General features: G+C 34.0%; 1 protein-coding gene across 1 annotated transcript in view; it reads left to right on the top strand.

The window, feature by feature from the left end:
* Positions 1–21,244, top strand: part of LOC149796166 (uncharacterized) — a 140,033-nt gene extending 118,789 nt beyond the window's left edge. Inside the window, exons 12-19 of the mRNA XM_089966106.1 lie at positions 787–903; positions 2,406–2,579; positions 3,070–3,206; positions 6,478–6,541; positions 12,650–12,855; positions 17,536–17,722; positions 20,135–20,230; positions 20,987–21,244. Coding sequence (XP_089822232.1) covers positions 787–903; positions 2,406–2,579; positions 3,070–3,206; positions 6,478–6,541; positions 12,650–12,855; positions 17,536–17,722; positions 20,135–20,230; positions 20,987–21,133 — 1,128 coding nt within the window. The 3' untranslated portion in view covers positions 21,134–21,244. The remainder of the gene's footprint in view (positions 1–786; positions 904–2,405; positions 2,580–3,069; positions 3,207–6,477; positions 6,542–12,649; positions 12,856–17,535; positions 17,723–20,134; positions 20,231–20,986) is intronic.
* The last annotated feature ends 1,680 nt before the right edge of the window (positions 21,245–22,924 follow it).

Genomic DNA, 22,924 nt, shown 5'->3' with positions numbered 1-22,924 from the left:
TTAAAAAGGAAAAATATTATTATTACAGATCACAGAAGCTACCTTGGTTTATAATTATTCATATCTTTTCCTACTGACTGCAAAAAGACTAGATTCTGGCACAAGCTGTAATTGCTGTGCTTTGAATGTCATGGTCAACATTCCTCAACATTTTTTCTCCATAATTGCAAGCCTAATGCAGTTTTTATCCATGTGTGCGGAACATGTGTAATCTTTTAAAAACTTAAAAAGTTTCAAAAGAAATTATTAAAGAATCATGAGTTATTATCCAATTTTGGCTTATAGAGGGATTGAGAATATTGGCATACACTGATTCTCCTTTAATAAAAAATATGAATTCCTGCAGTGAATATAGTATACCCACAGTTGATCCACAAGATGCATGATGTATGTTTTAATTCCTTCAAGTAATAAATAATAAGTATGAAAAGAAATGGTCCCAATTTGAAGAGACTGTTGTATTTTTTTCAAACGTACTAACTCATAATTTATGTCCAGTCTTTAAATGAAGTATAGACATGCAATGATATTTTCAGGCCTAGGTGTAATAAATGGCAAGACATGTGGATCACTTTTTCAGCATAGGCATTGTGAACTCTGAGAGTTTTTTTATTTCTTGAAATTCATAAAATGTGTTGTTTTATAATTGCATGATTTACAGGCAAAATCAGTAGGAACTATTTTCTTTTATTTTTGCATATGGTTGTTGGACACAGATGGTTGGCAAAGAAAAGATCATATATGTGAATGAAAATATTTCAGAATGGTTTTATATTATTTTTGAAGCTTGGTCCTGCTATGGCTAAGATGAAGGCATCAGAGACCAGTCAGATGGGAGAGCTGGAGGAAGTGAGGGCCCTCTACAGGAAAGAGGCTCTTCAGAGGAAACTGCTATACAACCAGGTAGGTACTAGGACTGTTTAGTTACATACAGATTTCTTGTATCAAAATACTTTATACACAGGTTAATATAAATAGAATCAAATTTTGAGAAATAAATTTCCTATGTTAGGAAGTTGTTGTTGATATACCTATCAATGATAATATATTTTGTAAAATGGAAAAATGAAAAGGACAGCATATCTTAATATTACCTGTCAGTAGTGTTTAAATTGTCTGTTAGATTTCAGTCTTTCATACTTGTTTGGTAAGAGCAGTCTAATGTTTGTTTATCTGATGTATAGAATTGATTTGGACATTGTTCATCTTCAACATTAGAGGGATAGACAAAAAAACTGTAGTGTCCATAAGAATACTTCTTCTGGTAACTAGTTGAAGCTAAATGAAAATAATGCTACGTCCAGTATAGCCAGTATCAAAGCCAGCTTAAATGTTTTGTTATTGCAACTCCTACTCGTCAAGGAATGGTCATATCAACAAGTGCACAATACTTTTTGTGATCTCTAGTTGATACGAAATGAAACTAGTATTGATTTGATATCTAATATGGTCACCATGGCAACCATCTTGAAAATGATGTTATCGATATTCCTAATCAGAAAGTCATATCAAAATGATGTTTTCACAAAATGACTTCTTCTCATGTCTAGTTTATCCTATGAAAATGATACAGATCTTACATGCAGCATGACCACCATGGCATCCATGTTGAAAATCTTGCTGTTGCTACTACTTCTTGATGGGAAGTCATATCAACATATATTTTTCACAAGAAGACTTTGATCTGAATGGATCCTAATACTCCCATGGTCTTCACTAGAATTCTTATGATATCTAGTTATTCCTGAATGATAATGGTGCCAGCCTTCCTGCCAATATGTCTGCCAAGATGACTATCTTTCTACTGCTACTCCTCCTGAATGGATGCCATACTAACATGGAGTTTAACCGAAATTCTTCTGAGTGGCCAAGTGGCCAAGTAGTCTAAAGCGCTCACCATTCTGGATAACTGCCATCTCACCTCTGTCTGCGTGGGTTCGATTCCAAGGCTCGGCTAGCATGGGTATGTGAGAAAGTTTGTCAGTAGCTTCTCGTGGGTCGGTGGTTCTTCCCTGGGGTTTCCAGGGTTCATCCTCCACCAGTTATACTGGCCACCATGTATAGCCTATCTTGTGCTGAAAAATGGCGTTAAACCCTAGAACAAAAACAAAACATCTGACATACATCTGGTGGGTCAAAAATGAAAATAGTACTGATCTTAAATTCAATATGACCACCACATCTGCTACTTTGAATATACTGTTATTGGTCAAGAATATCAGAGATAGTTTCAACACTCAGCAGTCAAATAGAAGAAATTGTCTTACCTTGGTTTCCTGGAAATTCTTTTCTTACAGCAGAACATCAGTCATGTCATGGGACTCTTGTTGCTTTTTTTTCCGAAATCTTGATGAAGTATATTTAGTTAAAAAGGATAAAATGTTCATTTTGTGCTTCCATTTCAGTTGCAAGAACTGCGAGGCAATATTCGTGTATTTTGCCGAGCCAGGAAAGATGACAATGCTACTAATTGTCTAAAGTTTCCATCTGACCAGGATATTGTAGCCACTCATCCACAGAATGGAAAAAAGATTTTCAGCTTTGACAAAGTGTTTGACCCAAGTGCGACACAAGAACAGGTTAGTACAACAAAATTCATTGTGCGGTACCATCCTTCTTATGTTTTTTTTTATTTTCTTTCTGTCATAATTGTTATTCTTTAGTAGGGACATTTGGTGTCTGATGTCAACAGAGGTGCAATCTTTTTTTTTTAGTTTTCAACATTACTCATAGATTTTTGCCACATTAGCAACAAATATCTGAAACAATGCATTCAGAAATGCTGCATTTTTGTACTTTAGACAGACCTTGTAAGTTTACATGAAAACAGTGAAAAGATGAATGCACCAAAAGGGTTAAAGGTCAAGATCACATAAGTGTTTTGTGAATGGTTTCTGAAATCCAGTCATAATAAATAATAAAATGACTTGTGAAGTCAGGTTTCACTATAAAAAGGTTTGCCTCACATCACATAATTAAAACAGTTACATCTTTCTTTCATTGAATAATGTGAATTATATTGGGATGTAAATGTTGAGTTTTGCTATTAATTACTTTCATATCTTGTAGATATTTGAAGACACAAAAGCAATTGTTTCATCCTGTGTTGATGGCTATAATGTGTGCTTGATGGCCTATGGACAAACAGGATCCGGAAAGACATTCACCATGATGGGACCAGATAGCAATCCAGGGATAAATATTAGGTATGGGGATTGTAGTGATAGACAGACAGATAAAGCAAAGGATAATATAAATTTAAAGTGCATATTTCACATTTAAAAAGAAGATTATTTCCCTTTATTCAATTCAAAAATACAGATTTAGCACTCTACATGTTAAATATGTCCAGATGGGTCATTTTAAGCATGAACATCTGTTTCCATGGTATCCATTAGACTGAAGCTAAATGTTAATGTAAACATAACAACACACAAATAGCAACAATTAATAACAAGAATAAAAAGAAAACTAGACTAGAATTGAATGACAACAATTATGGGAGTTTACATATTATCTAAGACCAAATGCACAAATCTATGTTGTTATATGTGAACATGTGAAAATGACCATTTTCCCAGGATATTTCTTGGTTTTAATTACAATTCCTGATACGATATTTAATTCTTTTTTTTCAACCCTTAAAAATGAATATTTTTTAAAAAGAAAAAAGTAGTATGTGTATAAAGCTAGTTTCCAGTGATTAAACAAGTCTTGTAACAAAAATTCAAAAGCTATTAATTACCTCGTACAATCAAAATCCCATCTATCTAAACTTCCCATAGGCTAAATATTTAGATTTGTCAAGGTACATTCATCCATAAATAATCTAAATATGAAAATAGATGCCTTCATTGTAAGGCATATATGCATATTTACCATTTACTATGCTAAAATATTTATGTAAATTCTGCACTTTATCATTTTTTTTTGGAACCATGAATTGTGTTCACAAAGCTTACAAGAAAAATGTCCAAGTCTTCCATTTGAATTAAAGGCCTAGTGTCAGAGTTCAAAGAAAAATTTTCATAAAAGTATAATCATTTTGTATGAAAGAACAAAATATGGAAATATGGATTGACATAGTGACCAAGACATTGGTCAGTGTACAACTGTAGCATTCATCATGCCAAAATAAACCACCAATTTTGGGATTTCATGGAAATGAAAAAGATGATGAGGGAAAATATAAGTTTGAATTGAGTCTAAATAAAAATGCAAAATTTTGTTATCTTTTAAAATCCTGTTTCTGTTAAAGCTGAAAATAAATTATGATTTAAAAAAATGTCACAAATTATAATTGGTAAATGATTTAATCACAAGTCCAAGGGCAGATAATATGACAGAGACTTTCTGCAATATGCTGACAAGTGATACACTGCCTCCCTCAAGGGTGATTTTGGTTATGGTTCTGTAGCTTAGGCAAAATAACAATTGCCTCATGTCTGCATTTTGTTCATAATCTAAGATTGCAGTGCAGTGATTGTTTGTTGACAACCATTTTCCAGTATAGTTCTTGTAAAAGTTGCTGAAAAGAATTTGACCAAATTTGACAGCATCCTCTCATTAAGGCCTTTAAAGTTTGTACAGTGAACAGTGACTCCACCATCTAATATGGCTGCCATTACTAAAAAGAGAAAACCTTTTAAAGACTTCACGCAAGCTGTTCAGCAAAATTTGATTGAATTTGACATAAAATACATTCACTGCTACTAAATCTAAAATCTTCAAATGACTCTGAAAAACTACTCATTACAATTTGACCAAAGTTGACAAGAATCATCCCAAAGAGCTTTCAAAGTTTATGTACAAATGATGCCTATGCACCAATGATTATTGCTGTTATTACTAAGAAAAGAAAAAAATTGAAATAACTTTTTTAAAAATTGGTCAGCATAATTTGATAACATTTAAGATAAAGTATCCTTGAATGAAGGGCTTTCAAGTTTGTACAAATGATGCCAGTCAGTAATCACCATGGCCACCATTACTAAATACATTTGTAAACAAACTTTATACAACAACTTCTCAAAAACTGCTCAACAGAATTTAACCGAATGTGATTAAGTATCCTGGACTAAAGGAATTTCATTTTTTTATAAAAATAATGCCATTCTACCATCAAATATGGCAGCATTTGCTAAAATATAAAAACCTTTCTTCATAAAAACTTGTGAACAGAATTGGACCAAATTTGACAAAAACATCCTGGAAGAGCTTTCACTTTATTACAGATAATGCAAATCCAACATCAGATATGGCCACTGTTACTAAATTAGAACATTTTGAATTGAGTTTTATTGTTTTTAAAAAAACACTCATCAGAATATGACCAGTTTGGACTGAAATCACAATTTTTTTGCTAGTGATGCCAAACCACCTTCCAGTGTGACCACCAGTACTTAAAATACAGTTCTTTTTTTAAAGAACTTGATAATAAAAAGCTGCTCAACAGTAATTGACAAACTTTAGCAGAGAGCATCCTGGCATAAAGTCCTTTTAATATGGGGCAAGCAGTGCTGATGAGCCATGCAATGTACAAGAAGAAAGAAAAGCTTGAATTAACTGTTTTCCTTACATACTCAGTCAACATCACTGGAAGAATTTATTTTTACAGAAAGCATCAGAGTGACTCCGATGTCTTGGATGACTGATCTGGCTATGCATATTTTGGCCAGGTTTGAAATATTAAGGCTACTTGAGCCTCAGTTTTCAATATTCATAAATTCTGTATACACAGTGCAACTGTGAAGAACCCCAGTATCCTGCATTAAAGCAGTGTACTGTTACCATTTGTCCCCACCACCAGAGACCACCCCTCTTATAAAAATCCATATTTTCATAGCAGATGGGGTGACCTTTTAAGAGGGGGACCACTGTTATCATTTAAAAGTGCTAAAAATTTAAGTTAAGGATGATCCTGTGAAATGTTGGAGTATTTAACTGTTGTAAAAATGTATACTTTTATATAGCTTACGATCCAAGCAATCTATAATCACAGAATAAAGTTTAGGTTGGTGTGCATTTTTTCCTTACTGTTACTTGAATATCTATCTCAAGCAAGGGTCATAGAAAAGTATTGGAAAAAGTTCCATGTCACAAATTACCCATAAAATAAAAGCTGGATGAGTACTTAAATTAAGACACATTGAAGCTCATAGATTGCACAAAGAAAAGGGATGAGTGTAACAAATAACCTGCACAGTCAGTTTACAGTGTGTCATAAATAATGCCAAATTTCTCTAACAATTTTAATTGGCTTTATCATTTTCTTTCAAAGGATTGTTGCTGATATTATTTGAATTGTATGAGAATTTTTCATTTTTATTTTTTAATAAAAGAAACAAGGTGATAGTGGCCTACATTTCATGTTCTAGTGACATTGCAAGGTTTTTGAATATGCATTAACTGACCAGGCAAGACATAGTATTATGCACAACTCTTGCAAACTGATCAAATTATTCTTGTTCATTATAGGGCCGTGAAGGAACTCTTCCAGGTGTGCCAAGACAGGGCAGAAACACAGACATTCACCATGAAGGTAAAAACTTAAAGTCATTAAAGCTCATTTAGAATTTTTTTTAAAAATACGTCCACCATATCTATGGAGGGGTATATAGTGATAACCATGTAACTTAGTCATATCCCCTCATATAATGTCCTATCCCATCACATTTGTCACAAATTCATTTCTGCTCAATAACTTTTGAAGGATGGATCGATGAGTTGTGGAGTTGTGGACTTTGTTTCACTTGACAGCTTTTCGCTTCCATTTTAGTTTTGCTTCATTACTCTTCATGGACTTTTTTTGAATTCAGATTAGGTAGTGACCTTAAGTTAAGACAGCATCATCACAAGCCACAGTCAGTTTGTTATGCTCCTTATTGATTGCAGCTACCTGTACTGAGATTTCCTTGATGCTTATGAATATGCATAAACATGCTTAATCAATCACTGCAAGTACATATACAATTTTCCCACCATTGTGACCCAGCACAGCCTCTTTATCTATTATGGGCCTCTGCCCAGACAATGTTATTGCAGCCAGTATATGTTAATGAGTTAGCAACTAAATTTAGAGATGTTGTCATGTAGAATGAATCAGATGACTGGGTAGAAGCATCAGATCAAACAATGTGTCAGTTAGGGCTGCATTTAAACAGCAACTGGGAACTCTGTTCTTTTCAGAGTGGATGCTTTATTGAACTTAACATTATTTGCAGAAATATTTTCTTCTTTTGCTTGATAATACCACATTTTATTCCATTTCTGTGATCATACATTTATTCAGTTCACAGTGGCTTCTTGTAAATCAAGACAAACTGTTAATTGTTTGACCAGTTCTCACAAGATAGATCATAATCAGGACATGCTGCAAATTTATCATGGGAGGATATTCCAGAAAATTTGACTGTATCCAGGTTGGTGAAAAATTAGCTGAAAAAGCAGCTTTTTCAACTGTATGGAGATAATGTGCACCAGATTGGTAATTATCTGTGGGAAGAGTATCCTCATCACATGACCTCAAAACAGCTGATGCATCACATTAATTTTAACATGTTGCACATGGCAGCTATCAAGCAACAGATAGCTAGATTATGAACATCTGTCACCTTAACACAGTCTTTCCAAGAAACTATCATGTCACTAAACTGTACGACATCTTGCCAGGCTTGATGGAGTCAAGCAGCTGAGGATATGTGTAATTTAAACCTTCAATCAGCCCTTGCTAGTGACAGGGATGAGAGCATGGGACTCTCCAAAACAATACAATATGCAGTGCCTGTTGACATACTCCTGCTGGTGGACATTGTACCCACTTATTGGATGACTTCCTTCCTTTGTTACAGTCACACTGTTTCATAGTCACAGGGCTTCCCTCATTTTGGCTGGGCCTTTGCCAAGTTTCTTACATTCACAAATCACTTTTGGCCCCCAATTTGTGTCAGTACTTGCATGTAGTCAACTATTATGCTCATATACTTCATACCTGCTTCTTATTGTTTTGGCCTATGTCCTCACTTCCATAACAGTGAAAAGCACCTGGAAAGTACTCTGGACTTTGACTGGTGCTAACCCTTCCTTGAAAAGTCAGCGGAATAAATGAGCTATTTGCAGTACTAAGGCTTATAAGGGAGAGATGTTTGCACCAAAAGCAGAAAACTCTCCATTTCCCTTGTAAGTTTTAAAGTTGTGGGCTTGAGCAATTTTAACAAGTCTCAACAAAAGGCTTTGGCCATTTGCCTGAATCAGAAATGCTGTGGGTTTAGACATCACTGATAAATGTACCCTTTCAAACTACTGTCAAGAACATCATCATCATCATTTAAATTATAGACGTTTTTGCCCATACGGACATGTACGTCTGGTTAATGTCCATAACGGGGGAATGAATTAGAGCCTCATCCTCCAGGCATTACAGTATATAAAAGACACTATTTAATTGAGCCGTCAGGTCTTGGGTCAATATGACTGGTTTCATAGACCCTAGCAACCTGAATGTAAGGCTGTACTCAAGTGGGGATAGACCCAGCACACACTCAAGTTAAAGGCAGCAATTCAGTCTGCATTAGCTACGCTAGGTGTCAACCAAGCAGTATGTGACGCCAGTAGCGATTGGTCGTCACTATGACATTACATTGGGGCACCTAGGTTTTTGTTCCCATGTGGAGGATTAATTAATTGTTTATGAAGAGAGGAAAAAGTGCCTCTCCATTCATGTATTTAATATGTGCTATGCACTTTTATTAAGTTAATGTCTGGCGGTGGTGAGGAGGAAGGTTCAGTCAGGGAGGAGCCTGCGCACTAGGAAGGCACCTTGGTTTATCCAGGGTATACATTTTTGACTCCCTTGCCAAAAGGTTAATGAATTGCTGTCTTGACAGATTTTTGAAGTTTTATTCTGTACCATTTTTATTAAAGATATTATCGCACCAGTGACCACTTAGTGATAGTTTGTAGGCTATTTAAACTTTATCTATTGAGTCTGATTTGGGTGGGGTGGTTCTTGGTTTGGGTTCACCCTTTTGTGTATGGTTATTTAAACTTTCCTAGGCTTAATGGTGTGCTGCTTTGTGCAGCTGGGTCTGATGGTCCATGGGGTTTGGACCACCTCATATATTCTTAAGTTTAGGGTCCTAACTAGTTTCACTAGGTATTTGGTTCATCTTGATTTACAAGAAGCCACTGTGAACTGAATAAATGTATGATCACAGAAATGGAAAAAAATGTGGTATTATCAAGCAAAAGAAGAAAAAGTTTCTGCAAATAATGTTAAGTTCAATAAAGCATCCACTTAGCCTGAAAATAAAATAACAACATACTAATAGCTTCATCCAAAAAACTAGGAGAATAAATCAAACATAAAGATAGATTATCAAGTATTTAGCCCAACCCTAAACACATACATATAGAAACAAATAAACTACAATAACTTTTAATGTAAATTAAAATTTAAAAAATCTTATATTTTTTTTCTTTCTGTAATTTTTTTATTTTATTAATCTTTTTATAAAAATTATTGCAGTTTATTTGTTTCTATATGTATGCATTTAGGGTTGGGCTAAGTACTTGCTAATCTATCGTTATGTTTGATTTATTCTTCTATATTTTGGATGAAGCTATTAGTATGTTGTTATTTTATTTTCAGGCTACGTCTGTTTTATTAAGACAGATATCTTTGGATATCAGGTCGCTAAGGCATGTCAAAGACATCTGATCTTATTTATTCCCTAATTTTAAGTTTATTAGCATGTCTACTAGTTATGATAATTGTTCCTATTTTGTTTTATTTATGTGATGTTATTTTATTTTCAGGCTAAATCCGTTTTGATAAGACAGATATCTTTGCAGAATACTCAGGTTGCTAAGACTTGTCAAAGACATCTGTTCTTATTTATTCCTTAATTGTAAGTTTGTTAGCCTGTCTGCTAGTTATGGTAGGTTTGGACTTATTTTGTTTTGATTATTATCCTAGCTTGTGGATAGATTTATGTGATGTTATTTTCAGGCTAAATCTATTTTGATAAGACAGATATCTTTGCCAAATACTTGAGTCACTGAGACATGTCAAAGACATCTGGTCTTCTTGTTCCTTACATTTAGTTTGTTAGCCTGTCCCCTAGTTGTAATTAATTGAATGGTATTTATTTATTGTTTAGCAGGTCATTCACTCAGATACCCCAGGGTGCTGCAGTGGGTGATAGGTGCAGGTGCAGCATCAGCCTGTGCTTGGCAGTACACCCCCCTACTTGGGTAGTAAACTGTATGCTACCCCTGCACCCATTTCCCCACCCAGTTACACCAGGAGGGGCATCCGGTAATGAAGTGACCATCTGTATTGTTACCTTAAATTGATCTTTTGTTTAAATCCCCCATTTTTTCCCAATGTCGGTGAGGAAGTTTATAATATTTTTGTAAGTAATGCCCTTATTTAAGTTTTGTTCTTTTCTTTGAGGAAATCTGGTTAGGTCTGTGGGAATCCTTATTTATATTGTTTAGTCCTAAACCTAGTTCTATGGGTTCCATACTTACGGTAGGTGTTAAAAACATGTTCTAAATCTTCTTGGAGTGGACAGTGCGGGCATTTGCCATTTAAGTTTATGTTGATTGTCAGATATTTTCCAAAGCTGCTGGCTAATTTAGTTTTGCCTGTTAGTATCCTGTTGATAAGTTTTTTATCCTGACTTCTAACGAGTTGTGGTGGGTTGGTATGTCTTGCAACCTTATTTAGTATGGAGTATAGCTTGTGTCCCTTTTTGCAGCTATCTCATTGTTGTTGCCATTTATTGTCGATTTTAATTCTGAGTTAATGGAGATATTGTTTAGCTACTTGGTCTGCTTTATCGTTACCTGCTAGTCCGATATGGGAGGACACCCACAAGAACTCTATTATATGTTTGTTATTTAGCGGTTGTTTAATTAAGTGGTTGGTTTCCATCAGGAAGTTACTTCTTGTGATAAAGTGGTTTGATTTAATCGAGTTGATGATGCTAAGGGACGGGAGTAGCTAATGATAACTGCTTGTGTAGTGTTTGTTAGTTGGATCCATTTTAGAGCTTCAATAATGGCCCAGAATTTGGCTGTGTAAATGGAACAGGTGTTGGGTAATCTAGCTCCGAATTCTGTGTTGGTTTCAGGGATTACTATTGCCACAGCAGTTTGGTATGGTTTTATCATTTTTGAGCCATTGGTGTATATCTTGGTGTACCCTATGTATTTTTCTTCACGATCGGCTAATAATTTTGTCCTTATATCATGTACCTGGTCTTGTTTTGTTGCCAAAAGTAAGGGCTATTGTGTTACAATTAGGGTTACCTCCCATCCAAGGTGTTGGGTCGGGGTAACTACATTGTTCAGCTTGTAGTGTCGGTAGGATGAGATCTTTAGTTAATTCATAAATTTGTTTTGCACCGGGTGGTTGTGGTTTCAATATTTTAATGAAAGGGATATTACTTTGTTGGATAATTGTCCTGGTGGGGTGACTTGTTTTGTGGATCAAAACTCAAGCGGCATATCTTAAAATGCCTTCATTTCTTCTTAGTTGCAGTGGTAGTTCTGTCAAGAACCTTGCCAACTCACCTTTTGTACAAGAACTGCTTCCTAGTCAGCTCCAACTGTCTGCAGTTCTTACACAATGGTTCAGTTTCTCTTCATTTAATTGAAGTGGTACCTGACTGAGCCAGTCACAATAGGAAGATCACCATTGTTTTTATCACTTCAAGAAGTAATGGACAACATTTCTGCTCAGGTTCTGTTGTCTTGGATCCATTATGTTATCCACTAAGCTATTAAGGAACTAACCCATGACCAGAAGAATTTCTTACACATATCAGCTAACAGCACTTGGTTGGTTGTCATCAGCATAGCATTTTAAAGCAACTGTTCCCTAGCTGACATCATTCAAGCCTTGGAAAATAGGTCTAACATGACTTTCTTCCACTTTACCACAGAGACCTTTCATTTCAATTCAGTCTGATGGAACTATATCAGGAGTGCAGCAGGTCATCAACAGTTTTGTAATTATATGAGTTAATTTATTTATTCTGTATTTGCAAGAGCAGAAATTGTATCTAAAGTGCCATATTCATTGACCCTGTCCTAACCCTTTTCCATATCTCACAGCTGCTGCACAAATACTAGGAGAACATTGCCCTCTGTGTTAATGAAATGTTACTCCATTTATCTTTTACCTATTCTCCTAATATATTTTGATCAGGTAATATATCTGAAGAAGAAACCAAATATTAGAATAAAATGTTTATCTTCAGTAACTGAACTATTCATAATATATGTACAAGCCCTCCTCACAATTATGTCTCTGGAAAAGTGTATATCTGTCTCAGTAGTAACTGACAGTTGACAAAACAGGCCACAAGACATGTATGTCTTCTTAAGCTTTGAAGGGCCAGGTTTGTGATTTAGTTCAGGTACTTGTAATGAATCATGATATGGTAAGTATTATTAAAGAAACACAGTTTACTCAAAAAATTGGTTTCTTAATATGGTACAACTTATAAGACACTATGTCTTACCTTAAACTTATTTGCTTTCATTGGTATTCCATATTAGAGTACATTTATGTTCTTTGCTCCTGTTATGGGCAAAAGATTGCCTTTGTTGTAATTTGTATTGTTTCTATCTCATACAGGTTTCTATAGTAGAGATCTACAATGAAACTGTAGTGGACCTTCTGAACAATGATGCTAAGGTGTTAGAACTTCGGACAGCTGGAAATAAAATCAACATTCCGGGCATTACTGAGATTCCTATTAAAGCTGTGGATGACATTAAGAAAATTATGAAGATGGGTGACAAAAATAGAACAACAGCATCAACCAAAATGAACTCAACAAGGTGTGTTATTTTAGGCTTGGCAGAGATGCTGATGATTCTAATTTTTGCAGAATTATTACAGACTTTTTAGTGAAAAGTCTCTATTCCAAAATGAAATTGATAAGATTTATGAAAATCTTTATTTTATAGAAGATACAATTGTGAACAAGAATTTTCTGTGTTTACATAAATTGGGACAAAAGTATTTCAGCACCAGTATGATAGACTGGAATAGATGAAAACTAGTGGTTAAATTAAAAAGAAAATAAAGTTGCAGATAATTCATATTAAAAATTAAAGTTTTATTTGTTATTTGTTTTTTTTTAATAAAAATTCAAGGTTTTGGAATCATATGCATTGGATGTTAATTGTTACCGACCGTACAGGTATGTATTAGGAAGACTCCATATAATGGCACAGAAGCTTAATGAATGTAGTATACATACTTAGCGTGCTGCCTAGATATTGAAACGTTTAAGGCTAGTTGTCCAGATAAAGTTGCTCATGAGTTGGCATCTCTGGGTTTAGGTCATGTCTCTCACAATTTTTATCCTTCTTGCAAGAATAAAAATATGTGAGAATATTAATTTCGATCTTTAGTCACAATTTTAAGTTTAATTTATGTAAGATGTTGACCTAGTTGTAAACAGTATAAATCCAGACCTGCCGCTGCATAAATATGAATCCCATTTTAACAGTGAATTATGGGTTGATCAGACTTTTCTACCAATACATTACTGGACAGCAGATCTATATTTTGTATCAAATGAATTGTTGGATAGCAGACCTTTCTTTTCTACTAAAGCATTATTGGCTATCATATCTGGATTTTTACTGGTGTATTATTGGACAGAAGGTCTGTCTGTTCTCCTAGTGCATTATTGTACAGCTGATTGCATTTTCTGCTAGTGCATTATTGGACAGCAGATCTTGCTTTGGCAAATGCATTTTTGAGCTGATCTGGCTTTTGTACCATTGCATTTTTGGACAGAATATATGACTTTTGTACCAGTGCATTATTAGACAGATGATATGATTATTGTACCAGTGCATTTTTCAACAGCAGATCTGACCTTTGTATGAGTGTATTATTGGGCAGCTGATCTGCTTTTATATCAGAGTATTATTGAACCATAGATCTGTCCTCTTTACTGGCACGTGATTGGACAGCATCTATGGCACATGATTGGACAGCATCTATGGCACATGATTGGACAGCATCTATGGCACATGATTGGACAGCATCTATGCTGTCCACAGTTGGATGTATGGTATACATGAATAAAGATGTTTTTACATTCAAATTAAAATGATAACTGAACTAAAAACCTGAAACAGGTAATGTTAGCAAGAAACATAAATGGAATTGCACAATACATGTAAATAAAATGATGAATGCAAAATAAAAGAGACAGAGAATACATATGTGTATTACAAAATGATGCATGATAAACAAAAAAAAACAAAAGGAAATGCATATGAATTTATAAATGGATTTGAAAAACTAACTCTCTGTGTTTTAGTCTGCTGCTAATTTTCCACAATCAAATAGCCTTGTTCATGATAATCTGCGATAAGATTCTTTATAGTTTATGCTGACAGAAACTTTTTCACTTCTTACAAGCTGTGAAATGTTTCTAACAACCACCGTTGATATCATTACATAACCAAAAGCTTTATCTGTAGAATTTTTATATGAAACACAAAAAACTTTTTTTTTTACCAACAGATACTCTTTACAATTATAGTAGTTGCAATTATGTTTATTTATCATAAATTTAATACAGTCATTTGAATTTAATGCATTTTCAAATTTAATAAAGTACACTTTTAATAAAACAAGATCTAAAAATTATATTTCTTTCCACTTAATATAATCAACAATTGCATATCCTGAATTGGGTAAATGCATTCCAGATTAATGAATGGAATGAGCGACACAAAATAAGAATGCATTTCTGATCCCATAAATAAAAAAAGGATGAGTTGATAGCTAAAATGCAAATGTGAATGAAATGTAAAGGAATGCAAATGAAATGATGCACAAATGAAAAACCAACAAAATTCAAGGTTGTTAACCCATTTCAGGGTCTGCGGAACATAAAACAGTGTCTAACCTTTGTTTCTATATAATATGTCCTTAAGTCAAATGGACTGTATAATTTGCCATTATCTCCATGCTGTGGTATCATCTGTTCTTTTTGCCATAAATATTTCCATGCTGTAGCATCAGCTGTTTAATTTGCCATAAATATTTCTATGCTGTAGCATCAGCTGTATAATTGACCATAATTTTTGTATACTGTAGCATTGGCTATATAATTTGCCATAAATATTTCCATGCTGTAGCATCATCTACCTACATGCTGTAGCATCAGATGTATAATTTGCCATACCTATTTCCATGCTGTAACAACACCTCAATAATTTGTCATAAATAGTTCCATCGTGTTTCATCAGCTGTATAATTTGCCATAATTGTGTCCATGCTGTAGCATCAGGAATAGCGTGATACCCTGCTTCTGTCACCAATACAGTGGCCTAGTGATTGCAGCATCCGCCTCTGATGTGGGAGGTCACAGGTTTGAACCCCAGACAAGTCATACCAAAGACTAGTAAAAATGGTACTAACAGCTGCCTCATTTGGCACTCAGCATTAAGAGGTTAGCATTAGGACTGGTCAGCCTGGTGTCAGGATAATGTGACTGGGTGGGACATTATGCTACATGTCCGCAGCATGATGCCCCAGTGTTTGACATCACTATAAACTGCCACACTGCAGACTGTAACGATATGACTGATTTTTTTAAAAATTATGTTAAAAATCCAAATCACACACACACACACATACACATACACACACACACCATCTGTCAGCCCTTATGTCTGTATAACTAACTCCATATAAAATAATGGAATGAGATTCATACAGTTTTGGTAATCATCTGCAAGAGGTGTTATACTTTTTTCATCCCCTTCCCCAGGGTCCCCTGGATGGTCTTAGGTGAAATACACAAATAGTTGCAATTACATTAATATTTTAGACTATACATATACAAATTTCATACATGTAGTCAAAGCATAAGGATACAATGTGTATGTATGTATGTGTGTATACATACATATATATATATATATATATATATATATATATATATATATATATATATATATATATATATATATATATATATATATATATATATATATATATAATTGACAGGGGGAATGAGTGGGAATAGTAACAAAAGTTATATTTGTCATGGTTTTATACTGGTGAATTTCTTACATATAAGCACCATAAACACAAGCTAGGTTAATGTACCAAATAAAAGTTGTACAGTATTATTGTGTCAGTAAAATCTTATCAGGTACTATATCACATTTTTAAATAATTTTATGCTTATATCACTTGGTAATTTATTTTTGCCCCCATAGTTTACGGTTTCTTTTATTCCAACAATATTTAGACTTGAGTTGAAACTTGTATGTACATATGACAGAATAGAGAAGTTGAATTATGACAAATTGGAAAATTTTAAAAATTTGGTCAGGAGTTTTGACTTCTAACGTGAAGGATTGTCAATGAGAATGGCAAATTTTTCATTGTGATCTTCAACACCAAAGTCCAATTGACCCTATTCTTTGTTACTGAGCTCTTTAGTAATCCAACCATAATAAATTAACATCTTGACTCTTGTCCAAAAAAGCTTTTAATCACACATAGTATAGACTTAAATCCATTTCAACACTTAGGCACTGGAACAGAACATACATTATGGAGATAATGAACTTAATGTTATTTAATGCTGATTGAGCTCTTTAATAACCCATCCATATTCAGGTAACATCTTTAATCCTTTTGGAATTACTTCTGATCACACCTGGTATAAATGATGTTGACAAACTTCAATCAGTGAAACCAACCAACCATGCCTACAGAATCAGAGGGGTATTAGTTATTAGTTTTGCTGTTTGAAATTAGCAACTAAATCATCTTGCTCGGCTAAAGGCAGTTCACAATCATGTTATCACTGTCATGTTATCATATTCATGTTATCACAGTCATGTAATCATAGTCATGTTATCACAGTCATGTTATCACAGTCATGTTATCATAGTCATGTTATCACAGTCATGTTATCATATTCATGTTATCACAGTCATTTTATAATAGTCATGTTATCACAGTCATGTTATCACAGTCATGTTATCACAGTCATGTTATCATAGTCATGTTATCACAGGTTTTACCCCTTTTGTTTGCCTTTATCTCTCTTTTTAAAATTTTAGCACTGTTTTGTCTTTATGATTTTTAATGACTTCTACTCAGCACTTTATGTTCAAGAGTGTGTTAATGTACATACATACATACATACATACATACATACATACATACATACATACATACATACATGCATGCATGCATGCATGCATACATACGTACATACATACTATACACACACATGTACATACATACATACTTTACACACACACATGTACATACATACATACATACATACCTACATACATATGTATGTACATACATACATACACCCATGTATGTACATACATACATACATACATACATAAGTTATTTAAATTTCTGTACTGTATATGTTTTTTGTAGAATAATTTGATATCAGATATTTTGTTCATCTTTACCTATTTCTCAAAAGTTTTGTTGCATACTTATTTCAGTTCTCGGTCTCACTTGCTGCTGATGCTGTCATTGGAGGGGCTTGACAAAGTGACAGGTGCAGTAAGTAATGGGACCTTGACATTGTGTGACCTGGCAGGGTCAGAGAGGATATCTAAAACAGAAGCTGAAGGTCAAAGATTGGTGGAAGCAGCAGCCATTAATAAATCACTGTCTGCATTGGGACAAGTGAGTGTCATTTTCCACTGATAAAACTTTGGATCAGAATCTGCATTATTTCAGGATTATCTAACACAAATTTTTGCAATAAATTTTTTAAAAATTCATTCTATATGAAATGTATTTTTCTTAAATCATGGCCATTTCCCCCTAAGATCCTTATGACAAACTTCTGGATGATTTTACAGTAAACCCTAATTGACCAATCTCTGCAGTGGGTGACCACCAATCATTTACAGCCAAAATCATCTTTCACAGATTGATTTTACTATATAAATGCACCTGCATGAATGACCACCTGTTAAATGAAACCAGTGACCATGATTTCTTGGCAAATATGTGTTTCAACACTGCTACGAATCATTATGGCATGAACCAGATATCAAAACTACCAACCTTAATTGTATCCTCGGTTACCAAATTGCCGAGTAGAGTTATAAAGGAATGAATAGTTGAATCTGGTTACTGGTTTAGTTAGATTAGGTCAGATTGTATGCTGAAGACTGTAAACCAGACTGATGTACATAACACAGGCCACTTTTTTAGTGCCATAGACATAAAAATTCCTATTTTGATTAATCACTCCCTTTTCAAAGGATCTTCAATCATGGATACACATAGTTCAAAGGCTGATATTGTTAACTATTATCTGTTATGAAAACCCACACAATGCTGATGTCATAATGAGAGATCTTTTCACCCCACTTTCACTGAATTGCATTGGTAATGCTTTTTATATTGTTTGTCTGTACAATTACAGTTCATTATGACTGGGGTGAATGAGGCTTTTGTCTTCTTCTCGTAATAAGTTACTTGCTTTTTCCAAATTAGTTAATTCTATAGTTGTTGTAAAGGTCTGTATTCTTGGTTGCATTATTAATGTTACCGTCATTTAAACCTGCACCGAAGACCAGATATAACACAGTCATAGACATTATCATCTGTTCACGTTATTGCACCTGTTACATCCTTGTTTTTTTTTTAGTTACTCAGTTATAATTTATGTTGTAGATGATTTGGGTTTTGACTTTTGGCTGTAAATAAATGTATTGACTAAGTGTTATCTTAGCTGACTTTACAGTTTACGGACAGGACTGGTTACTGTTTGCATGTAATTAACTTTGTAGTCCGTATGTCAAATGCCAACCTGTGAACTAAAATTTTTTTTACATTTTAGGATCAGTGTACTTTTAGTACCATATAAGTTTAAAAAAAATATGAATGCATTATATATTAAGAACTAATAAAAAGAAAAATATATATGACTGTAATTATTAGAATTTTTCTTCTTAATTGCAGTTATATTTTAGCTTTTAAAACTGGTCCTCCTGCATAGACCTGTTATTAGCAACCACCTATCTTGAGCAACCCCCTTTTTTGGAAAATTGGGTGATCTCTCAAGACAGGTTTCATGAAAGTGGTTCAGACTCATATAATATGTTAGTCAGACTTGGTATTGTCACAAACAAGAGTCTAATATTCACCTTCACTCCCTGCAGTTTGCATCATCAAGGATATAAAAAATGCACAGAACTTAATCATTTTGTTCATCAATTTATTACATCTAACCTGATTGTTGCCAGGTGGCCCCTAACATTGTCATCTTGTTTGTATTTCAAATTAAATGGAAGCTGTCAATGTCGACAACCAGATAGGCTGCTCACTGATTTTTCCAGTTCAAAGAACAGTCCATTTTCAGTAAAAAAATAATATGTCATCTGCATCCATTATTTGCTCTACTGAGTTTAAATGTCTATAAAAAAAGGAACAAAATAACGAGGTGTAGCTCTTACATACATCTGTTCAAAGCGATGCAGTTACAAAGATACAAATATTGCAAACTTCAGCAAATCATTTGTCTGATAAAATAGACTTGCCTGCACAAATTTGGCAGCCATGATAGTAAAGAAACTCGTTTTTGCTTTGAAACTTGAACAAGATGACAGTATTGGAAACTTATTGTGACAAATCAGATTAGACTTTATGAATGAAATGACCACATTTTGTGTATTTTTTATATTCTTTATGCTTTTAGATTTTTAAATTGGTGGGGGGGATTGCCAGGGGAGTAGGTGAAGACAACAGTGTCTTTTTAAGGAACAAAATCTCACACATTAATGATTACCTTTGTTAGTCCTATGCTATGAATGTAGTGATGAGGTATCCGCTCATTGTAAGATGCTGCACTTAATGCAAAGGAAGAATAAGATATCCATTTGCATACATTGCATTTAAAAGCTTGACTGTTATTGAGCCCTCAGTGGTGAAAAAAGTAAGACACTATTTTTGTGGTGATTCTGAACAGTTATTTTTAGGTTTTAGTCAAATCATAAAAATGAGCATGGGGTCAACATGATGGCGACAGCCATATTGTTAGATTATTGATATGAAGCTCATTTTCCATGTTGGTTTCATTGACAGGTGTTCACAGCCTTGAGAACAAGTCAGCTACATGTGCCATACAGAAATTCCAAGCTGACCCAGATACTTCAGCCTTCTTTGGGTGGGGATGCCAAAGTAAGCATTGGTTATAGTACACACACACAAGAAAATCCATCACATTAAATATATCCAATTTGATGGAGCCTCCTTTGTAGGACATGCAATATTTATGAACCTAGGTGTCAGTATAGCTGATGGATTACAGATATTTAAAAACTTGTGGCACCTTTAATTTTTACTAAGGTTCTTAATTTTCATATAAATTCTTGCAACAGGATGAAAATGTATTAGAATACCAGTATCCAGATTCTTCAATGACTTTAACAATTTTTAATGAAGAAAAAGTCCAAATGAATACTTCTGTTTAATATATGATGAAGTCTGATGAAGTGAAGTGATATCTAGTTTGATACCTTTCTAACTTTTCTGTGTAGAACTTCATGACTTGATGTTAAGCAGATTGAATTCATTGATGTTATATGGACTTATGGCAGATCGAATTCATTGATGTTTTATGGACTTATGGCAAATCTAATTCAGTGATGTTATATGGACTTATGGCAAATCAAATTCAATGATGTTATATGGACTTATGGCAAATTAAATTCAGTGATGTTATATGGACTTATGGCAAATCAAATTCAGTGATGTTATATGGACTTATGGCAAATCAGATTCAATGATGTTATATGGACTATGGCAAATCAAATTCAGTGATGTTATATGGACTTATGGCAAATCAAATTCAGTGATGTTATATGGACTTATGGCAAATCATATCCTCAACATCTTCTCATAAATGTGTAAGAAAATTTTATAATTGTTTTTCAGGCATGTTTGTTTGTGAACATCAGTCCGGATGAATATAACTTCCAAGAGACTATAAGCACACTGACTTTTGGCTCCAGTGCCAGGCAAATTGCTCTGGGTCAGGCCAAGCAAAATATCAAGAAGGGGCCAGGCCGGGGTAATGACTAATTCAGGGACAGATAACAGGACATAAAATCCCTTAGGATTGATTTAAGGATGACCAACAGGAACTCATTGAGAGGCCAGATGTTTATAAAATATGTAGTCGACAAATGTTGTTACCTGTACAAATAGAAGCAGAATATGCACTTTATAGTTCATAAAATTCAAATTATCTTGGTTCTGATAATGTGACTATGGTTAGCCCTCAGACAGTAGTAATTGAATGATGTATACATGATCTGTTTTATAGCAATAAGGCGTAAATTATTGTGGCTGTTAGTTTATGGAGTCTGCAGAATTGGACACTTTTTGAGTTCTCATGTGATCACATATTTGGCATGCTGTCTTTGACACAAAGTTAATGTGTCTTCATGCCAACACTGCTTGAATACCATAAGATATTTTGAATAAATCTTCATAGATACTTTTTTATATTGTACATGATGGCTTCTTTTTTGTGCTGGGTAAATTTACGTACAGATGCCACATGTGTAGTAACATTTCAGAATAATGTTGATGTACTGGGTACCATATTTATGTGAAACAGACAAGTAACATGAACATGATTTGAATTTAGAGAATTTATAGACTTAGTGAAGTACGGAGTTAGGTGTAAATTTAACGTAATCCATTTATTTTTATGTTTTTCTGTATCGCCTGTGAAGTATAGGTGAGAAATAGGTATCACTTTTCTAATGGTGTTGGCATTGTTGTTAGCATAGACATCAGCATAAAATATTTACATTTTACATTGTTTCTTTACATTAATTTTTAGATGTATTCATTGTGCAAGGTAGTGCTCATTATAGGAAACAAGAGGACTGCATTATCATCATGAGTTATCTTGGATAATACTTCTTACCATGACCTACTTTCTTACTGTAGTGACTTTTCAAAATCTGTGGATTATGCCAAAGCATAGCTTGTGAGACATCACATTCCAATGAGTTCTTGTTTTATTTGGGGGAGAGCTCCACTGATTCTCCAGACTAATGTTAGGTAGAAAAGGTAACAGCGTTTGTTGGCATCTGAAGGTCATCAGATTTATAATGTGGTCAACATTCCACATTTCCATCATCATTTTTATTTAGCCATAGCCAGAACTAGTTAATTGAATGTGGGAATAAATTTACCATAAGGAAGCGGTGAATATTGACCAGTAACAACAACATTAAACTGATGGGACTATTTATGAAGTATAAAATAAGATGCAGTATTTATTTACTTCAAACTGGAAAATACAAAGTTTCTGTATTGGCTAAGACTATTGGCTGATACTTTTTTTACATTTACATCAAGAAACTCTGATCATATGTTACCTCTGTATAAAGATGATAGCTGTTAAATTATTAAGTGTCATGAACGAAGTGCAAAATAACATATAGTTGTTGATTAGAACAAGTTATTTGGAAAATTGTTCTAAAAAAATGTTGACATAATTCTTTGTACACCTACAAATTTAAGTCATTTTTCAACCCTTTATTGGTAAAAGCCTTTAGTTTTTAATTTGATCACGACATTGTAAATGTTCTTTCGATGGTTGAAATTGTTTGAAAGGAACTCAGCAGGAGTACAACATGCCGGAAGTAATTCATGCTGTGATGTGTATCACTTAACAGAAATTCAACTGTTTAAATGTAAGTTTGATGATTCAAATCTGGCAGTTGCCTATCCTGTAAAAGCCTTTATATTACAACCCTACAGTCATCTAAGAACTGGTGATGTATTGTTTTTTTCTAGTTTAAATATTACTCAAATGTAGCCATAGTTTAGTTCTTTATGCTGAAAGTGTTTTTT

The sequence above is a fragment of the Sinohyriopsis cumingii genome, chromosome 7 (assembly GCF_028554795.1).
Source record: "Sinohyriopsis cumingii isolate HCF-2022 chromosome 7, ASM2855479v2, whole genome shotgun sequence".
Classification (NCBI taxonomy): domain Eukaryota; kingdom Metazoa; phylum Mollusca; class Bivalvia; order Unionida; family Unionidae; genus Sinohyriopsis; species Sinohyriopsis cumingii.
Note: the sequence above shows the minus strand (reverse complement) of the source record. Positions and strands in the feature narration are given on the sequence as shown.